Below are 22687 nucleotides of genomic sequence, written 5' to 3'. Positions count from 1 at the left end.
CACTCCATAACTCAGCAGATTATACATTTTTCTTATTTAAACTATAAATATTGCAAAATTATGGGTTTTTTTTTCTCAAAGTGACACTCCAACCAAGTTATGCTCAGGTTTTTGGTAAATTTTGACACACCAAGCTCAAAAGGTTGCCCATCACTGTCATAGGGGGAAAAATAATGTAAGGATGTGCAAGGAGCATTTCAAAGAGATTATCTGTATCATGAAATGGTGTTCTCCCACAGTCAGAAAACAGAGCTGAAGGGGCAGAGATAGAGACGAAATGAGCAGATTAAGACCTTTGCTGAAACATACATGGTTTCTTTCTGTCATTGTGCTTACCCAGAAGTACCAACAGAATAAAATACAGAAGTTATGAAAAGGAGAGCTTTATAAGATCATCTGTTCCATTCACACAAACAGAAAGATAAGTGTAACAATTATAGATTCAATACCATTTGGCCTACTCTTCAGGGCCAAACAGTTTGGGCTGAAATGCATAGCATGGTTACCTCTTTCCAAGGGGTACATCATCTGTTTGGTTTCCTAGAATACAAGTCCAGCTTTGGTGTGCCCATGATTGAATGCATATATTCAAAGCGCATGGCCGGCACAGGGGAGGAGTCGGTCACGTGCAGCTGTGCCTCATGTGGAAGTTCACCACATATTCGGCATTAGTCCGCTGCACCGAGATCGCAAAGGGCTCGAAAGGGTGGAAAGTAAAGGCAACCAGGCGCCGGACCGTGTGGTTGATTGGCCGGCCCAGGAGTCCTGCCTGGATTTCAAACTTCAGAAGACCCGAATCTCGGGCATAGAATCTGCAAAGGAGAGAAAAAAGAGGAAACAATGAGGCTTGCAGTCTCATTTATCCCACTCATATGGAACTGAACCAAGGACATGTATCATGTCAGGAAGAACACAAAACATGAAAATTTGATTTGTCGAAGGCTTTCATGGCCAGAATCACTGGGTTGCTGTGAGTTTTCTAGGCTGTATGGCCATGTTCCAGAAGCATTTTCTCCTGACATTTCATCCACATCTATGGCAGGCATCCTCAGAGATTGTGAAGTCTGTTGGAAACTAGGCAAGTGGGGTTTATATACCTGTGGAATGTCCATGGTGGGATAAAGAACTTCTTACTGGCTGATGGAATCCTTTGTTGAGAGGTAATTAGCTGGCCCTGATTTTTCTTGTCTGTAGCTCCCCCGATTTTGAATGTTGTTATTTATTTACTGTTATTATTTTAGATTTTTTAAATAACTGGTTCATTTTCATGGTTTTGTTCATTTTGTTCATTTTCATGGTTTCTTCCTTTTAATAATAATAATAATAATAATAATAATAATAATAATAATAATAATTTATTTGTACCCCGCTACCATCTCCCGAGGGACTCGGTGCGGCTTACATGAGGCCGAGCCCACAACACAACAATAACAATAACAGCAATAACACAAAACAATACAAAACTCATAACAAAATAAGCAAAAACAATAACGATAACACGATGCCATACCTTCAAAACTGTTAGGCCGTTAAATGTTAATCAAGGTGGCCAATCAAAACATTCATGCCTACCTCCAACAGACAAGAGTTCTTTCTCCCACCCTGGACATTCCACAGATATATAAACCCATTTCCCTAGTTTCCAACAGACCTCACAACCTCTGAGGATGCCTGCCATGGATGCAGGCAAAACATCAGGAGAGAATGCTTCTGAAACATGGCCATACAGCCTGAAAAACTTACAACAACCCAATCATTTGCCTATTTCCTTGATGAGGACTATACACTTATGCAGAATGTGGTTGAGTTCCAACATAATGAGTGAAATAAAAATATACAAAAAATAACTTCCCTAAAGGGTCTCGGGGCAGCTAACATGGGGCCAAGCCCAGGCAGTTACAATAAGGCAAAATAAAATACATACAAAACTTAGACAAAAACATCAAGCAAAAATGCTAAACAATAACATGGTAATGCAATAAAAATAGTGACAATAACACAATAAAACAAAGGGTAAAATGGTACAAGGAATTAACGAGGGTGAGCTGAGCTAAATGCGAAAGGTAAAAATTGTAAAACCCGTGGGCGAGGTAGATAGATAAAGTGCTGTGTCTAGTGAGAGACTTTGGTGGGATATACAATGGGGTTAATCTCCACTGAGGGATGAGAGAAAGTGCACCAGAAAACCAAATTGACACTGATGGACAGGTTACCATATCTAGTAACAAAAAATAAAGGGACCCCAATAAAAGAGACTGATTGGACAAAAGTAATAAATTATTTGAAACCAAGAAATGGACATATAATAATATGAAGGGAAGAGAAAACAAGAGTGAAGAAGGAGAGAAGAAAGAAAGAAGAGGAAAAACCACCAGGAAGATACTCAGGAAGTCAACAAAGGAGTCATACAACAATCTGCTCCTATTTTTACTTCGTATTCTTTTTTTTCTCTTTTTGATTTTTTTTCTTTTTATTATTTTTATCCCCTTTCCCCTTTTTTTCTTTTTTACACTACTCCATATCTGCACAAAATAGAAAACTTTCTCAATAAAGATGATTTAAAAAAAAACCAAATTGACACTGGGAGAGGACCCATCATGGGATATATTATTCATTCTTCAAAAGATGAGTGATTTTTTTTACTGACTATAGGCAACTTCTTTATTGCTTGTGCTCTTCCTTGAAAGAAGCTCCCCTTGTGTGACTTCCTGCTTTCAACTCAGTAAAGAGGAGGGAGACTAAAAGGATCAAGGGTCTGGAGAACAAGCCCTATAACAATGATGGGAAACCTTTTGAGTTTGGTGTGTCAATACTGGCCAAAAAACCGAGTATAGCTCGAGTGGGGTGTCACTTCGAGAAAAACCCATAATTTCATGATATTTATAGTTTAATAACAAAAATATATTATTGTAATATATAACTGTACTTAATAAACCAAAAACTAATTATTTAAGTTACCTGCTTTTTCTATAATGCTATATATCTCGGCATTATAGAAAAATGCTGGTGTAGGAGCCGAGGATGAAATGACCTTCTCTGTATGCGGCTGCATGCGGCTGTGTGTCACTGAAAATGGCTACGCGTGTCAGTGCTGACACACGTGTCATAGGTTCGCCATCATGGCCCTATAAGGACAAGGGTCTGGAGACAGTTCCGGCCCAGCTTACCTGTCTAAATGCATCTCTCCCTATGAACCATCTAGGTCTCTAAGATTGCTAGGGGGTGGGGCTGCTCTCGGTCCCACCTCCTTCGCAGATGCAACTGGCAGGAACGAGAGACAGGGCCTTCTCAGCGGTGGCCCCTTGGCTATGGAACGCTATCCCTAGGGATATCAGATCAGCCCCCTCCCTCCTAACATTTCAAAAAAGAGTTAAAACCTGGCTCTTTGAGCAAGCATTCACAGATGCAGTGTCATAGGCTAATTTAGATCCATGAAAAGATTGGACGATGCGACTGGAAAATGATTTTAGGAATGAGACACTGAGGGCTTGTGTTTTATTGTTTTTACTTGGTTTATATTATATGTTAATGTTTTAACTATATTTTATGTTGTTGAGGGCATTGAATTATGCCGATCGTAAACCGCCTTGAGTCCCCTCCGGGATGAGAAAGGCAGGATATAAATATGGTAAATAAATAAATACATAAATAAGGAGCAGCTTAAAGAGCTGGGCATGTTTACCCTTCAGAAAAGAAGGCTGAGAGGAGACATGATGAGGGCCATTGATAACGATGTGAGGGGATGTCATAGGGAGGAGGGAGCAAGCTTGTTTTTTTCTGCCTTGGAGACTAGGACGCAATGGAGCAATGGCTTCAAACTATAAGAAAGGAGATTCCACCTGAACATGAGGAAGAACTTCCTGACTGTGAGAGCTGTTCAGCAGTGGAACTCTCTGCCCCGGAGTGTGGTGGAGGCTACTTCTTTGGAGCCTTTTAAGCAGAGGCTGGATGGCCATCTGTCGGGGTTATTTTATTTGTCGTGTCAGGGCAACCAGTCAATTGTATTACATTTCTAACGTAACAAAACAAACAAACAGACAATACACAGAGTTTGCAAGTTTGGTAGTTGATTAAATGTCCTTTGACCAGTATCTGACCCCTTGGAGTGCCTCTGGTGTTGCCGCAAGAAGGTCCTCCCTTGTGCATGTGGCAGGGCTCAGGGAGCATTGCAGAAGGTGGTCAGTGGTTTGCTCTTCTCCACACTCGCATGTTGTGGATTCCACTTTGTGGCCCCATTTCTGAAGGTTGGCTCTGCATCTCGTGGTGCCAGAGCGCAGTCTGCTCAGCGCCTTCCAAGTCGCCCAGTCCTCTGTGTGCCCAGGGGGGAGTCTCTCATTTGGTATCAGCCATTGGTTGAGGTTCTGGGTTTGAGCCTGCCACTTTTGGACTCTCGCTTGCTGAGGTGTTCCAGCAAGTGTCTCTGTAGCTCTTAGAAAACTATTTCTAGATTTAAGTCATTGACGTGCTGGATGATACCCAAACAAAGGATGAGCTGGAGATGTCTCTGCCTTGGTCCTTTCACTATTGGCTGCTACTTCCCGGCGGATGTCAGGTGGTGCAATACCGGCTAAGGAGTGTAATTTCTCCACTGGTGTAGGGCACAGACACCCCGTGATAATGCAGCATGTCTCATTAAGAGCCACATCCACTGTTTTAGCGTGGTGAGATATGTTCCACTCGGGGCATGCATACTCAGCAGCAGAGTAGCATAGCGCAAGGGCAGATGTCTTCACTGTGTCTGGTTGTGATCCCCAGGTTGTGCCAGTCAGCTTTCGTATGATGTTGTTTCTAGTACCCACTTTTTGCTTGATGTTCAGGCAGTGCTTCTTGTAGGTCAGAGCACGGTCCAGGTTGACTCCCAGGTATTTGGGTGTGTTGCAATGCTCCAGTGGTATTCCTTCCCAGGTAATCCTCAGAGCTCGGGATGCTTGTCTGTTCGTAAGGTGAAAGGCACATGTCTGTGTTTTAGATGGATTAGGGATCAGCTGGTTTTCCCTGAAATAGGCAGTAAGAGCACCTAGAGCTTCGGAGAGTTTCTGTTCAACCATCTCAAAGCTCTCTGCTTGAGCAGTAATGGCACGACCATCAGCATAGATGAAACTCTCTGTCCCTTCTGGCAGTGGCTGGTCATTTGTGTAGATGCTGAACATGGATGGAGCAAGCACGCTCCCCTGAGGCAGGCCGTTCTTCTGTTTCCGCCCTCTGCTTCTCTGGCCCTGGAACTCAACAAAAAAGCTCCTGTTTTGTAGCAGGTTTCCTATGAGGCAGGTGAGGTGGTAGTCCTTTGTGATATCTGTTGAGGTTGCTTTGAATACGATTTTCCTGCTTCTTGGCAGAATGGGGTTGGACTGGATGGCCCAGGAGGTCTCTTCCACCTCTAGGATTCTATATCCTCCTATACACGGAAACCTTGTGCACTCTCGCAGCAAGCTGCCCTTTGGTTGACAGAATAGGAAGGGGGATGCTCTTTCCCTAAGTAACCCGCCCTCCTGGTGTTGATAATACAGCCTGTTGAATTCCTCACAGACTAAGTAGCCATTATTCTCTTTCTTCTCCTAAAAGCTCCTGCTTCCCTGACAATTAACAGACAAGGGCTGGGTGGAAGAGGAACAACAATCTTGACAACTGCCTTTCTAAATGGCTCCCTCCTCCGCCCGGGAAGCTGACAAACGGGGGAGGAAGGAGATAAAGGGATGGGGACCGAGTTCCCACCCATCCTCCCAAATAAGACCCAGCCTGTGGTCTGCTCCTCTTACTCCAATTCAGGGCAATTTACCCTTTTTCTCAAGAAGACAACCCTATAATCTCCAAGATGGGCTCCGTTTGGTATTTTAAAATCTATTTTTTGAAAAGTGCTCTGCAATCACAGCCCATTTCTACAGGTTTGGATAAATTAGACGCTGAAACGCGGGATGCGTGTCAACAGGAACAGTCCTATTGAGCCTCTCTCTTCTCTATTGTTATGAAAATAGGAAGTTTACCTGCAAATTGGTTTGCTTTTAAAAGCCTTCCTACTGAACTTATAAGTCTCCCGAGCCCTCTAAGATGCGAGAGCAGCCAAAGACAATGGAAAAATGCATCCTAATGGTCCCATTCCTTTTCTTTTTTTGGTCCCACCTCAAGGCCCCATGCTTGGCTAAAGGGCATGTGTCAAGTTTCTTGATGGAACAATAGAGAAGAGTCAGAACTCCTGCAGTCTGGGCCATATGGCACAGCAGCCAGAAAAGGAAGGAAGGAAGGGCAGCCTCAGAAGCTCCAGCTTGGCATGCAAGGAGAAATACTGTGCATTGAAGAAGGAGGAAAAAAATTAAAGGGAGGAGAAATGCGAGATGTAATGATGAAGCACCCAAGAGGAGGCATAATCAGAACCCTATGTGGGAGAAAAGCTAAATGTCTCTGTAAGTGGGGGAGACTCAATGGAATTCAGAAACACAGACCACAAACAGCCAGTCTGCCACTTAAGTTGATTCACTGGCTTCCATATAGATCCCCAGTGGCACAATGGGTTTAAACCAGTGTTTCTCAACCTGGATGTTGGGACCCCTGGGGGGGGGGGGGTTGCAAGGGGGTGTCAGAGGGGTCGCCAAACACCATCAGAAATCACAGTATTTTCTGTTGGTCATGGGGGTTCTGTGTGGCACATTTGTCCCAAATCTATCTGACCGCATCTCGACTGGCTCCTTCCCTGATGATATTCCGCAGGAAATTAAAGACTTGGTTGTCCAAGAAGGCGTCTCGAACAAGAAGTGCAATGATTGGTAATGACGATAGGAATGGATCAACGGAAAATGATACTGGATTGTGGTTTGGACGATGAGACGACGCGGAATGGTTTTCGTAGTAATGACGATGTTTTTGTATAATGCTGGATTGTGAATTGTTTTATGCTGTGTCTTGAATTTTGTGGTTCCTATGTTGTACACCGCTGTGAGTCGCCCCTGGGCTGAGAACAGCGGTATATAAGCAAAGTAAATAAATAAATAAATCTATCGTCGGTGTGGTTGAAGGTTTATTTCCCCCAAAATCCACCAGTGTTCACATTTCAGCAGATTGAGTATTCATGCCAGGTATGGTCAGTTGAAACATTCCCACCTGGCTCCAGCGGACAAGAGTCCTTTGCCTCACCCTGGTCATTCCACAGATATATAAACGGGTCGCCCCAACACCATCAGAAATCACATCATTTTCTGTTGGTCATGGGGGTTCTGTGTGGCACATTTGTCCCAAATCTATCTGACCGCATCTCGACTGGCTCCTTCCCTGATGATATTCCGCAGGAAATCAAAGCCTTGGTTGTTCAAGAAGGCGTTCGAACAAGAAGTGCAATGATTGGTAATGACGATAGGAATGGAACAATAGAAATGATACTGGATTGTGGCCTGGACGATGAGACGACGCGAAATGGTTTTCGTAGTAATGACGATGTTTTTGTATAATGCTGGATTGTGAATTGTTTTATACTGTGTCTTGAATTTTGTGGTTCCTATGTTGTACACCGCTGTGAGTCGCCCCTGGGCTGAGAACAGCGGTATATAAGCAAAGTATGTAAATAAATAAATAAATAAATAAATCTATCGTCGGTGTGGTTCAAGGTTTATTTCCCCCAAAATCCACCAGTGTTCACATTTCAGCAGATTGAGTATTCGTGCCAGGTTTGGTCAGTTGAAACATTCCCACCTGGCTCCAGCAGACAAGAGTCCTTTGTCCCACCCTGGTCATTCCACAGATATATAAACCCTTTTCCCCCAGTTTCCAACAGACCTCACTACCTCTGAGGATGCTTGCCATAGATGCAGGTGAAACGTCAGGAGAGAATGCCTCTAGAACATGGCCATATAGCCCGAAAAAACCTACAACAACCCACTAATTAAGGTGGTCAGTTGAAACATTCACACCTAGCTCCAGCAGGCAAGAGTTCTTTGCCTCACCCTGGTCATTCCACAGATATATAAACCTTTTTCCTAGTTCCAACAGACCTCACTACCTCTGAGGATGCTTGCCATAGATGCAGGCAAAACGTCAGGAGAGAATGCCTCTAGAACATGGCCATATAGCCCGAAAAAACCTACAACAAACCAATATAGGAGAATGTTAATAACGTAACATTCTCAGTAATAACCCCGATTGTAATGGAAAAGAAATTTCCAACATTTTTTTAAAAAAAGTAATGGATAAAAAGTTAAGGGAAAAATTTAGACAAAATAGAGGATTGGATAAAGGTTGGAATGAAGAAGGAAATGATTATGGGAGAATTTAGAGAAATAAAATTGACATGGTTCCATTGTATACAATTAGAACAATGGTTTAAAAATTGGGAAAAAATAATAAACACGGAAGTAAGCTTAACCAATTTGAACAAATAATACAAAATGGAAGGGTTGTAGAGGAGCATGAAAATTTGAAAGGAGTGACTAGTAAAGTATATAAGATAATAATTGAAATAAAGGAGGGAAAAACAAAAAAATAACACCATCAAGGAGGTCTGGGAAGAAGAAGATTTAGGGATAAAAATAACCGAAATAGAGTGGCAACAATGATGGAGACTGTACAGAAATTGATTATAAATTGTATGATTTTAACTGTATTTGTATTTAGATTGGCTGCACTAATGCCGGAGCGGCCTAACTGAGAGGAGTGCGTTGCCATGGAGACGATGTAGGCTAGAGAGAGAAGTGGGAGGAGCTTAGAGGGGAGAGTTTGAAAAACGACAGTTTATGTTCAGTTAGGGTTTAGCAGTGAGGAGTTAGAGTGAGTAGTTGAGAGAGAAGGAGAGGAAAAGGTGGCTGAGTGACTTGTGAAGCAAAGTTTCGAGGCTTTGGAAAGCCGGGTCTGGCTATTGAAAGTTTCTCTGGCTAGGGTAGCCGAAAGGGGGAAACATAGCCGGAATTCTTTAGTCCAAGGAGAGGCTAAAGAATAGCTTATTTAGAATCTGATCTAGGAAGGATCAAATAAGGGAAATATCCCTGTATTGATACTTTGTCTGAAGCAAGCGCTCTACGTCAGGAAGATACTGTGTTACTTTGAAGAATGAACTGTTAAACTTACAAGCATTGTTCTAAGTTCTATAAGAAAAGTTACAACTTGCAACCACACGCTTTGTGCTCAATAAACTTGTTAACTTTTGTTTGAAGACTGCCTTACCTCCATCAATTCTGCGTCCAGTGTGCCATTTCTCACAATATTATAACTTACCTCACGTGGTGGCAGAAAACGCAGGGGAAAGTGACCAAATAGATATACATTCTTATCTCCAGTCACGCTACAATACATACCGTTTAATTACTACTAAGTTATTACTATTTTAATAAAAGAAGAGGTGCGATTGAACAGCCTCCCTTCTAACTTGATGGTAAATTTGGTTCCTTTCAAATTGGTAACAACAATAATCATCCCTAGGCTCCCCTGCGCAGAGACAAAGACATCTAAAAAACTTGCAGTTTCTCAAGTCGCTCCTGATACGGGGGAAAAAAACTGGCTCCCATTGGGAGGGGGAAGGAGGAGAGCGAGCCATAAATTCTTCCAGGCCCTTGTGCAAAATGCATTTTTAGGGACATCAGAATTTAGTCTGAATATACATGGCTGTTCAATTACTAATACAAATTCAATTTATTTCTTCTTCTTCTTCAGAGATAAGCAAACATATCAGTAATTTAGCAATGTCCATCTGGTGCACTTGCTTGTTTCCAAAGGAACAGTCTGTCCTGAGAGTCTGCCTTGTGCTACGGCTCCCTTAAATCGCTTTGACCAAAAACTACCTTGCCAGAAATTATATTTTTTCTCTCCCAAGCTACCTTGCATCTTGCCTGATGAAACAATCTGGAAATTTCAAAAGCTTACTCACATTTTTATGTCCTTTACTTGGCTTAATTGCAACACTATACTCGATTGTGGAAATCATAGAATCCTAGAATCAAAGAGTTGGAAGAGACCTCGTGGGCCATCCAGTCCAACCCCATTCTGCCAAGAAGCAGGAATATTGCATTCAAATCACCCCTGACAGATGGCCATCCAGCCTCTGTTTCAAAGCTTCCAAAGAAGGAGCTTCCACCACACTCCCTCCGGGGCAGAGAGTTCCACTGCTGAACGGGTCTCACAGTCAGGAAGTTCTTCCTCATGTTCAGATGGAATCTCCTCTCTTGTAGTTTGAAGCCATTGTTCCATTGCGTCCGAGTCTCCAGGGAAGCAGAAAACAAGCTTGCTCCCTCCTCTCTGTGGCTTCCTCTCACATATTTATACATGTCCCTCATCATATCTCCTCTCAGCCTTCTCTTCTTCAGGTTAAACATGCCCAGCTCCTTAAGCCACTCCTCATAGGGCCTGTTCTCCAGACCCTTGATCATTTGAGTCGCCCTCCTCTGGACACATTCCAGCTTAGAGTCAATATCTTTCTTGAATTGTGGTGCCCAGAATTGGACAAAATATTCCAGGTGTGGTCTAGCCAAGGCAGAATAGAGCATGGGGAGCATGACTTCCCTAGATCTAGACACTAGGCTCCTATTGATGCAGGCCAAAATCCCATTGGCTTTCCGAGTTACAAACACACTCATAGTGAAGAACGGGGATGACGCAACAGGAAGTGAGAGAAATCTATGCCTAGGAAGGGAAATTCACTCCTGAATTATCATGGGGAAAAGATATCTCCACTGAAGCTTTCTCACTAATCCATGTCTTCACAACGAGCCAAATTGTGTTACATTGCCAATCGCTATGTAACACAATTTTTGTTCCTGGATTATAAATGGCATTTACTAATTGGTTCTATCATAAAAACATGGGGAAGTTTATTAAAATGCAAAAACTTTTTTTTTTTTGCGGGACATCCTCCAGCACATTTTCCTATTGTTTTTCAATGAATAACTCATAAGAGTCCCAACCAATACAACATAGTTTGTGGCAGCCACTAAAACAAAGTTTCTGAAGTATAACAACTACTTTCAAAGCAAGTGCTACACAATTAAACAGGAAATAATACTTTCAAACCAGGAACAGAAAATGTTTCAAATTTAGTTACATACATATATCCTTGGCTGGAGGTACACTGAAAAATGTACCTGTTCCAACTTACAAACAAATTCAACTTAAGAACAAACCTAAAGAACCTATCTTGTTCATAACTTGGGGACTGCATGTATACATACACACACACACACACATGTGAGATTATTCTGATGATGGTTGATGTTGGTTGCAGTCCAAAGTCTGGTGGACCACACAAGACCTTCTCCTAGACCTTCTCCTTTGCCCCTCCAGAGGAAAGGAAGCCATTCTGGGATTCTGGGAGGGTGTCTTCTGAGAGGGGTAGAAGGCAGTTTGCAAGGATTCTTGCAAGGATTTTCCCAGCGGAGGTTAGAAGGAAGACACCTTGATAGTCTCCACAGTCTGTTCTTTTCCCTTTTTTGAAGAGGGTGATGAAATCTGGTGGGATTTTCTTGGTCACCTACACTTTTTCTATGAGCTGGTGAAGTTGTTGTGTCAGTTCAAGTCCTCCCTCTTTAAAGATTTCAACAGGGATCCCATCAGGTCTGCTGGCTTTGTTATTTTTTTGTTGGCTGATGGCATTGTTGACTTCTTCCAAACTAGGCAATGCTGCAAGCTCATTCTTGGTTTGTTGTTGCGGGATTTGTGAGACAACCTCTTTGGCCATGACTAGGGGCTTCAAGATTTCGCAGTCCTGCCCCCGTCTCCACTTGCTGATTGCCATGGGACTTTTGTTCGTTTGTTACCATTAATTAGGTATGGCAGTCTTCCCTAGAAAATTCCTAATGGTAATTAATTTAGCATTTTTTTTTACAATTGCATGCACCATTTGGATATTTGGAGATTTACAAAACCCTGAAATGTGTCATTTTGTATTGAGCCTCCTGAACCTGCAGCAGTGAAAGAGCTGGAAGAAGGTGGCTGTTTTGTTTGCCTACTGAAGAAACCCATCACCGAGCACCAAGGACAGTTGCAAGAAAAACAAGCTGAAAAAAATAATAACCTGGGATGACTAATATGTATCAAACACTTCCAACCAGGAAACAGCATGAGCTGTGATTGTTTGAACATTCCCCATGGCCTATCAGGGCAACAAGGGAAACACAAGGCACTCCAGGAACAAGAAGAAAATGATTCTCTTCTCCAGATATCTTAGAAGGGAAAATAGTGATAGATTTTTCTTATAGCAATAACCATGGTGCAAGCTACTTGGTCCATCATCATCATCATCATCATCATCATCATCATCTATATAAATAAAAATGTAATGTTCATTTGCAGGATTAACATAACTTGAAAACCAGTGGATAAATTTGGGCACCAAATTTGGACACAATTCACCTATCGGGCCAAGGAGTGATCATCACTCAAAAAAAAAGAAAAAGATTTTGTCATTTGGGAGTTGTAGTTGCTGGGATTTATAGTTCACCTACAATCAAAGAGCATTCTGAACTTCACTTATGATGGAATTGAGCCAAACTCGGCACACAGGACTTCCAAGACCAACAGAAAACAGTAGAAGGGTTTGGTGGGCATTGACCTTGAGTTTTGGAGTTATAGTTTACTTACACCCAGAGAGCACTGTGGATTCAAACAATGATGGATCTGCACCAAACTTAGCACGAATACTCCATATGCCCCAATATGAACACAGATGGAGCTTGGGGGAAATGGACCTTGACATTTGGGTGTTGTAGTTGCTGGGATTTATAGTTCACTTACAATCAAATTTATAGTTCACCTCCACATCATGAGGAGACAGGAAAGCCTAGAGAAAACAATGATGCTGGGGAAAGTGGAAGGCAAAAGGAAGAGTGGCTGACCAAGGGCAAGATGGATGAGTGGCATCCTTGAAGTGACTGGACTGACCTTGAAGGAGCTGGGGGTGGTGACGGCTGACAGGGAGCTCTGGCGTGGACTGGTCCATGAGGTCACGAAGAGTCGGAGACGACTGAACAAATGAACAACAACAACAACAATCAAAGAGCATTTAAAACCCCATTTAAATAGCATTGAGCCAAACTTTCCACACAGAACCCCTATGACCAACAAAAAAATACTGTGTTTTCTGATGTCTTTGGCGACCCCTCTAACACCCCTTTATGACCTCAACAGGGGTCCTGACCCCCAGGTTAAGAAATGGTGCCTTAAGGCCATCCAGTCCAACTCCCTTCACCGGGGCAAGAAAACATAACCAAAGCCCTCCTGACAAAGAGCCATCCAGCCCTAGGTATAGATAGATATGATTCACACACACATATATATGTATATGACCGATATAGTATCATGAATTTGAAAGGGACCCCTAAATAAGGACAATTATACGTTGCATGCTCCAGAATGCACAAACCAGACACTCTCTACATCAGCACTTACAAAGAAACAAGAAGAAACACTGTTTACTCAGAAGCACAAAGAAATTATATATATTAGAAACCAACACTTTCTCATTACTTTATTTTCCAGATTGCCACACTGGGCCACAGTAAGTAATAATAATAAATGTAGTCTGACGTGGTGGTTGTTGGAGTGGTCCAGCATTTCTGTGTTCTCAAATAATATGCTGTGTCCAGGCTGGTTCATCAGGTGCTCTGCTATGGCTGTGGACACGCATCAAGGAACATGAAAGGCACTGCAGACTACTTCAACCAGAGAAGTCAGCCATAGCGGAGCACCTGATGACCACTCCAACAACCACCACGTCAGACTACACAGAGAAGCCATTGAAATCCACAAGCATGTGGACAATTTCAACAGAAAGGAAGAGACCATGAAAATGAACAAAATCTGGCTACCAGTATTAAAAAACTCTAAAATTACAACAGCTAAACAACAGAGAGGAAAAAACCAGGCACAGATTAACACCTCCCAGCAACAGATTTTCCCAGGCTCAGGCAGGCCTTCAAATGCTAATGAAGGTGATCAGCTAAACATTCACACCTAACTGCAGCAGGGAAGAGCTCCTTGCCCCACCCCAGCCATTCCACAGATATATAAACCCATTTTTCCTACTTCCAACAGACCTCACTACCTCTGAGGATGCTTGCCATAGATGCAGGCGAAACGTCAGGAGAAATGCCTCTAGAACATGGCTCTATAGCCCGAAAAAACCCGCAAGAACCTAAATAATACACTATCAAAACACATACAACAAATTACACAGAATTAAAATACAGAGTTAAAATACAAGAGAAAGGCAGGATATAAATAAAATTAAAATAAGCAACAAAATTTAGAAAGAATAAATGCAGTGAAGTCATATATCCAATCTCCCTCGCACTGCAAAATGAGTGTTTTTAAACACCTTTATATACCTGATTGGATGGTCCCCACATGTCTTGGGGCGTTCCATGACCGAGACCCACTTGTCATCGTAACTGAAGAGGGAGAGGTCGAGGTAGGGGCTGCCACTGTAGGACTGAGCACTGATCGGAAGCTGACCCAACAGCCGGCGCACAGCCTCTGTGTGTCCACCATACTTTGCATTCACAATTGTGTCCTTGAAGCTGAAACAGAGATGGTTACAAAATTAAACAAAAGCCTCTGCCAGCAACAACCCAGGCTTTGAATGGTCAATTTTGGACTACCGCTCCCAAGAATTCTCAACCAGTATGATTAATGGTCACGCTGGATGAAGATCCTGGAGGTTGATGTCCAAAAAAATAACACAATTGATCACTACTAGGTCTTTGTCATGGGAAAAGCTGAGCTAGAAAGACACCCCACCCCTCACCCAGACCTTATGAAAAGGAAGTACGGATCAGAGCTTAGTTAAAAGCATTTAGCCACAATGGGTTAAAGGTAATGTTTAAGTCTGTTGCTGACATAAGCATCGTGGTGTCTCAGCTTTTATCACCTACAAGACAGCAATGATAATACTGTACATGGCTTTCATTGAATTTATCTAAAGCTAATAAGTCTGCTCTTAATTTTGTTTTAATTGTATAACTTATATTTAATACCCTACCCATTAGATTTGACATTTGTCTTCCTGCCTATAAGGCTCTAAACAATTCTGGCCAAGCTTATCTGTCTGAACATATCTCCCTCTATATTATTATTATTATTATTTGAAACACAACAAGATGAGTCCACAGCAGACACTCTGCTGGCTGTTGAATTGGATCACACGTCGGACCCTTCCCAAGTGTCTAGGACTGTGTGATGTATCGGCAAATAATGCGTGCAGATCCCAGTAAGGTGGCCTTCTGCAGCTGGCAGGTGGTAATTTTGTCAGCGCCAATTGTGTTTAAGTGCAGGCCAAGGTCTTTAGGCACTGTACCCAGTGTGTTGATCACCACTGGGACCACCTTTACTGGCTTGGGCCAGAATCTTTGCAGTTCGATCTTTAAATCCTCATATCGTGTCAGCTTTTCCAGTTGTTTCTCTGCAATCGTACTGTTGTTGTTGTTATTATTATTATTATTATTATTATTTCACTGACACAAAAACACTGCTAATGGCTGAGGTTTTAATAATTTAATAACAATAATGTAATAATAATAATAATTTAATAATGTTTATTATTATTATTATTTTACTGACTATTATTATTGGGATTTGATTGGCCTATAATGAATGCAAAACACTTACAACATCTTAATGTTTAGAATTTAGAATAGAAAGTCTATGTATTATTACCATCAAAGCACCACATAGTGAAAAGATCCCACCATTGTGAGAACAATCTCTGGTTATATTAATTTAAAAACCTAATAAGGACCCTACACGTCTTGGATCATATAGATCCATATCTTTGATAAACCAAGATGCAAAAATATTAACTGCAATAAAGGCAAAAAGAATAAATGTATATATAAATATATTTATATATACATTTATTCTTTTTGTCTTTATTGCAGTTAATATTTTTGCATCTTAGTTTATCAAAGATATGGATCTATATGATCCATATCATATAGATCCATAGAAACGTCGTAAACGTAGAAATGTCGTAAACGTATATATAAATATATTTATATATACGTTTACGACATTTCTACGCTGCCTTTCTCACCCCAGAGGGAACTCAAGGAGGTTTTACATAAAGACAACAATTAGATGCCCTAAAACACAATGTACACCTATATAAATATTAAAATAGAATTTAAAGGTACATTAAAACAATGAAAACATTTTTAAAAATACATTCAGAGTTAAACACATAATCCACGAATGAAATTCGGTCCATTGGGGTCATTGCACATTGTTCCAAGCCTATCTATTGCACAAGTTCTCTAAAGTCTTGGTTACAAAGCCACATTTTCACTCTCTTGCAGAAGGTCAGAAGGGAGGGAGCTGGACCGAAAGCAGGGCCTCCCCAAATGATCTTAAACTCCACGGTGGTTCATAGAGGGAGATACGTTCAGATAGATACATTGGGCCAGAACCATTTAGAGCTTTATAGGCAGGAAAACAAATGTCAACTCTAATGGGTAGGGTATTAAATATAATTTATACAATTAAAACAAAATTAACAACAGGCTTATTAGCTTTAGATAAATTCAAAGCCTTTGATAGCGTATCTTGGTCTGCTTTAAAAATGATTCTGGAGAAATTTGGATTTGGTGAAAGGTTTAGAGGTTTAATTGGTAAACTGTATTCAAAAAATTATGCTTCAGTAATGGTGAATGATGGCCTAACAGAAAAAATAAGATTAAACCGAGGTACAAGACAGGGGTGCCCTCTTTCCACAGTTTACCTGTGAAGGTTTGGATTATTTAGCAACTAAAAAATGGAAAGATAAAAGCAAAATCCAAAGAAGATTGGAATATAGCAATTAATGGCAAAATGACTTGCGACATCAATGCTAAAAAGAGAATACAGAAACAAACAGACTTTTGGAAAATATGAGGGAAGTTTATAGAATTTGTGATTACTGAAGGACAGGGGAACAAACCTGCAACAGAAACAATGAAATTTTGGAGATAATTAGGTAAGTTGGTCTAGAGGAAGGTGGCACAAAGAAGGGGGAAAGGAAAAAAGTTAAATATATTTAGGGAATTGGAAGAATTGCATTGGATCTCCAGTGTATTTTTTGATAAGGAAAGTTTAAAACTAATTTAGGTGTCCTTTTATTATTACTTTTATCATTATCTTACTTTACTAATTATTAAAATTAAGTCCTTTAATTAATTCCTGTATGTGTGTGTGTGTGTGTGTGTGTGTGTGTGTAGGAGCCCCCGGTACCACAGCAGGTTAAACTCCTGACATGCTAAATTTGTTGACCAAAAGGTCAGCATTTCGAATCCAGAGAGTGGGGTGAGCTCCCTCTATTAGTCCCAGCTTCTGCCAACCTAGCAGTTTGAAAGCATACAAATGTGAGTAGATCAATAGCTACCGCTCCAGCGGGAAGGCAATGATGCTCCATGCAGTTATGCCGGCCACATGACCTAGGAGGCATCTAAGGACAATGCCAGGTCTTCAGCTTAGAAATGGAAATGAGCACCACCCCCCAGAGTCGGGCATGACTAGACTTAATAGGGGAAAACCTATATATATATATGTGTGTGTGTGTGTGTGTGTGTGTGTGTAGTGCCCAAGAAAAGAATGTTTAAATTGTAGAGTGCTGACTATATGATATTGTATCTTTATTGACTGTATTTGTTGTAAACAACTTAATGATTTCTAAAACAAACAAAAACAAAACACAGCACTACATACGTCAATAATTCTATGAAAACTAAGTCAGATAAAATGGTTATGAATTGCTGCCAGTCTCATGGGCTCACCGGCGTTGGATCTGCCTTGCAAAATTGTTGCTTGAAGCTGAACAAGGGAACTGAACTGCTTCACTGTGGAGTGTGGCATTCCGGAAAAGGTCGCAAAAGTTCTCAAAAAGTTCCAGCAGCTCGTCCGATGTGTTCTCAAAGACAGCAATCACCTCAGTGGTCACCATGTTGTAAACAACAAAAAACGAGGGCTGAAAGGGAGGAAGTAGAATTCAAATCAGGCAGCGGAGGACAGGCAAATATCAGACCATACGAGTTAGTAATTACCACCACCAACTGGTTAAACCGACCAAAACTTTAGACATGATTTTGTGGCTGGGTGGGAGGATTCCACGTTTTGCCTGTCAGTGCATTGTACTTCCAGTCATCTCAATGGGTTCCAGATTAAGTAAGCTATTAACCACCATCAAATGATTTACAAAGCAATGTGAAATTCCTCTGATTTCTACTTTGTTTTGTTTACTTCAAGCTGGACACATCAGTGTTCCCATTTCCTTTCTCTGCCAAACATGAAATGTTTTCTTCCCCCCAGAAAGGCAGATTTAATTTTAGGTCCTGCTGAGAAGTGATTTTTTAAGCCAGGGGGTGGCTGGCAACCAATTATTTTTCCCCTCTGTATGCAGAAAGGTGAAAGTTGGTAGGTTTTATTGGGGAGGGGCTCAGGGGCACTTATTTTCTTTTCCTGTCTTAATAGTACCAACATGCAGAGATGAGCTTTTAAAGGTGCATTGTGTTCCACTGTTGCCTGTAAACGGCGTACCCTTCAGGGTCCCCCGCTGCTCGGGAAATGAAAGGCTGAGCACCGCTAACTATTTCTTTTGAATGACTGGCACTCTTATCCAAGAATGTCCAAAAGCTGCATTTTGGTTTTGCAATCAGTCACCTGGGTACTTGTGAAGAAATCTTTTCCTAAGTAACACTGTGCAAACTAATGATCAAGAAAACAAACATTTTCGACATTTTTAGAGACCCAGCGCTTGCATTGGCTGAGAACACAGCATTTTGAGAATCCCAATTTCCATTTTAAAATAAAGCTTTCAATCCACATTGTTTTAAATATAAGCTGCTATATTGTGTTTAATATATCAGCTTATAAAGTTTTGGAGAAAATTAAGCATACTGTCCAACAAACCCTAATAACCCTGGATGACTGGTTGAAGTTCCAGTCTCCATTTAATTCTTTGCCATGTCTCTTTGCTATCTTGGGTATGCCAAAAATACTAGAGGAACATTGCTATACTGGAATTTATATACATAATTTGTATTTGTATTGGAATTTATATACATAAATATACATAATTTGACTTCCTTGGCACTAAAGACTTGTATGCAAATTCAGGCATCTCTTTGGAGTTTTATTTATTTACTACATTTATATGCCACTTTTCTCCCCCTAAGGCAGCGTTTCTCAACCTGGGGGTCAGGACCCCTGGGAGGGTCGCCAGGGAGTGTCAAGGGGATCGCCAAAAACCATCAGAAAACACAGTATTTTCTGTTGGTCATGGGGGTTATGTGTAGGAATTTTGGCCCAATTCTATCATTTGTGGGGTTCAAAACGCTCTTTGATTGTAGGTGAACTATAAATTCCAGTATTCACATTTGGGTATACTGAGTATCCGTGCCAAGTTTGGTCCAGATCCATCATTGTTTGAGTCCACATGTTCTCTGGATGTAGGTGAACTACAACTCCAAAACTCAAGGTCAATGCCCACCAAAACCTTCCAGTATTTTCTGTTGATTATGGGTGTTCTGTGTGCCAAGTTTGGTTCAATTCCATCGTTGGTAGAGTTCAGAATGCTCTTTGATTGTAGGTGAACTATAAATCCCAGCAAGTACAACTCCCAAATGACAAATTCAGTCCCCGCAATCCTACCAGTATTCAAACTTGGGCGTACTGGATATTTGTGCAAAATTTGGCCCAGTAAGTAAAAAATACATCCTGCATATCAGTTATTTACATTACAATTTATAACAGTAGTAACATTACAGTTATGAAGTAGCAAGGAAAATAATGTTATGGTTGGGGGTCACCACAACATGAGGAACGGTATTAAGGGGTCATGGCATTTGAATGACAGGCACTCTTATCCAAGAATGTCCAAAAGCTGCAAAATTTGGCCCAGTAAATAAAGTTTGAGAAACTCTGCCCTAACGGCAAAATTCAATGCTGTACATACATGTGAAAACCAAAAGATAATAGCAAGATAATAACATGTAGCTACAAATTAACCAAACCAAATTAAAACATAAACATAAAAGAACATTTAGACATAAAGCATAAAAAATTATGGCACCAACAATATATAAACATAAGCAATAACTAAGAATTGGCTGCAACACTGAGACAACCACATTCCACACAGCAGCCCCCACCTCAAGAGATACATTTAGCTTTCTCTAGGACAGTGGTCAACCAGGGACCACTTTGACCAGGGACCACTCTCCAACATTAGTACCAAAGGGGTTACAAATCAGTTTTTGGTCAACTTTAGATTCTGTTTGGTTGTTTGGGGTGCTGATTCAAAACATTGCACTGGACAGACAACATGAGCTCTAATTTCTGGTACAGAACATATGCCATCCAGTGGTCTCCATCTGCTAGCCAACATAAAACCATACTTAATAAGGATTGGAACGACAAGAAGGTTTCGTGAGACCAGTCGCTTTTGTTGCAATGATATAGTAACGGTGAGGCTGCAGACCATATTTTAGTTCTTGTGGACCACTGGTGGTCCATGGACCACAGGTTGGGAACCACTGCTCTAGGATCTGCTACAAGCAACATATGCAGCAAGGTGCAGGGGGCCAAGCTTTGCATTTATGAGAGTCTGAACTATGCCACATACAGGCAATGGAAGTCACTTCCAGTTCTGCTATTTCTTCTGCCTTGGGGAGGTTAAGAATCTGGTTTTAAGATGTACTATTGTCCTTGGAAGTCCCTGGCTCAAGAGCAGTACGTGTGAAAAAGATCTTGGAGTCCTCGTGGACAACAAGTTAAACATGAGCCAACAATGTGATGTGGCGGCAAAAAAAGCCAATGGGATTTTGGCCTGCATCAATAGGAGCCTAGTGTCTAGATCTAGGGAAGTCCTGCTCCCCATGCTCTATTCCGCTTTGGTTAGACCACACCTGGAATACTGTGTCCAATTCTGGGCACCACAATTCAAGAGAGATATTGACAAGCTGGAATGTGTCCAGAGGAGGGCAACTAAAATGATCAAGGGTCTGGAGAACAAGCCCTATGAGGAGCGGCTTAAGGAGCTGGGCATGTTTAGCCTGAAGAAGAGAAGGCTGAGAGGAGATATGATAGCCATGTATAAATATGTGAGAGGAAGCCACAGGGAGGAGGAGGAGGGAGCAAGCTTCCTTTCTGCTTCCCTGGAGACTAGGATGCAATGGAACAATGGCTTCAAACTACAAGAGAGGAGATTCCATCTGAACATGAGGAAGAACTTCCTGACTGTGAGAGCCGTTCAGCAGTGGAACTCTCTGCCCCGGAGTGTGGTGGAGGCTCCTTCTTTGGAAGCTTTTAAACAGAGGCTGGATGGCCATCTGTCAGGGGTGATTTGAATGCAATATTCCTGCTTCTTGGCAGAATGGGGTTGGACTGGATGGCCCATGAGGTCTCTTCCAACTCTTTGATTCTATGATTCTAAGTCCTAGAGCTGGCAATTACCGTAACTTTTTGCAGTTTATTTCCCTTCCAATAGGGAATTTGGAATGATTGGGGCTTATGGAGAAGAGCATATAGTCAAGGGTTGAAAAAAAGGTCCCTGACACAATGCCACAGAGAAAGCATAACTCATGCCCTCTTCCTACAAAAGCGAATGATAAAGATACCATACAATGTTAATAAAATGACAAAACTTCAGTCTGCTGTAAGTTAGTTCAGCACATTTTGGAAAATGTGAATCTCCATAACCATTTGGGAAATGGAATTCATAACCTTTTTGAAAAACCACTGGTCACGGAAAAGGCATGACCTTGTTACAAGTCACATCCTTTTGATGTTCGCCAGCATTCATGCAAGGCAACTAGGTCTCTCAAGCTGTTAAAAAGATGTACCTTTGTATGTATTTGAACTATTTGGGACAAAGACATGCCAATGCACAAAAACACATACATATTCAGCAGAGTTTCAGAAGTGTCCCTTTAGTTGCCCTAAAAACATCTACTCTCCCTTAAAATATATTTGCCTTTCCATGCTCTCAAGAGACAAAATAAACAGTCTTCTTTAAAATAAAAGAGTTGGTTTACTCAAAAAGCTTCATGTATACAGCATGCAGGCACTTTGCTTATGAATTTAGGTACAATAAGATTTTAAGTAGTTTCTTTGTACAGGTAGCACAGGGCATCACTCTTAGGAACAATAGTCCATAGTCCAAAGCATCTCTCTGTTTTGAGAGTCTAATAAGTGTCTAAGCATACTGTTCCTGCACTGAAGTCTAAACTGAACTCGCTGCTTCTGATACAAACTCACACTTTGATTTCTAAAAGCATACAGATGGCTTCTAGTCTTGCTAAGAGTCTAACGGCTTCTACTGATCTAAAATGGAGTCTAAGCCCCGAACATGTCCAGTTCTGATCACACAGTCTGCAGCACCTCCCACAAGAGGTTAGGTACAATTGCAAACCAATACACACATATAATATAGTAAGCAATCTCAATAATATATTGTCAAAGGCTTTCATGGCCGGAATAACTGGTTTGTTGTAGGCTTTTTTGGGCTATATGGCCATGGTCTAGAGGCATTCTCCTTGACATTTCACCTGCATCTGTGGCAAGCATCCTCAGAAGTAGTGAGGTCTGTTGGAACTAGGAAAAAGGGTTTATATATCTGTGGAATGACCAGGGTGAGGCAAAGGACTCTTGTCTGCTGGAGCTAGGTGGGAATGTTTCAACTGACCACATTAGCATATAATGGCCTGACAGTGCCTAGAGCAAACTTTTGTTGAGAGGTGATTAGATGTCCTTGTTT

At 41.4% G+C, this 22687-nt stretch overlaps 1 protein-coding gene across 2 annotated transcripts in view; it reads right to left on the bottom strand.

Annotated features, from left to right (window-relative positions):
• Nucleotides 1-367: 367 nt before the first annotated feature.
• The window catches only part of DET1 (DET1 partner of COP1 E3 ubiquitin ligase), a 28455-nt gene continuing 6135 nt past the window's right edge, over nucleotides 368-22687 (bottom strand). For both annotated transcript variants that reach the window (XM_060755174.2, XM_060755173.2), the window contains exons 3-5: nucleotides 17709-17899; nucleotides 14292-14483; nucleotides 368-812 (exon numbers count right to left, since the gene is read on the bottom strand). In XM_060755174.2, coding sequence (XP_060611157.1) covers nucleotides 623-812; nucleotides 14292-14483; nucleotides 17709-17899 — 573 coding nt within the window. In that variant the 3' untranslated portion in view covers nucleotides 368-622. The remainder of the gene's footprint in view (nucleotides 813-14291; nucleotides 14484-17708; nucleotides 17900-22687) is intronic.

Source organism: Anolis sagrei, chromosome 9 (genome assembly GCF_037176765.1).
Source record: "Anolis sagrei isolate rAnoSag1 chromosome 9, rAnoSag1.mat, whole genome shotgun sequence".
NCBI classification, from domain to species: domain Eukaryota; kingdom Metazoa; phylum Chordata; class Lepidosauria; order Squamata; family Dactyloidae; genus Anolis; species Anolis sagrei.
The sequence above is the reverse complement of the archived record's forward strand: the minus strand, read 5'-3'. Positions and strand labels throughout refer to the sequence as shown.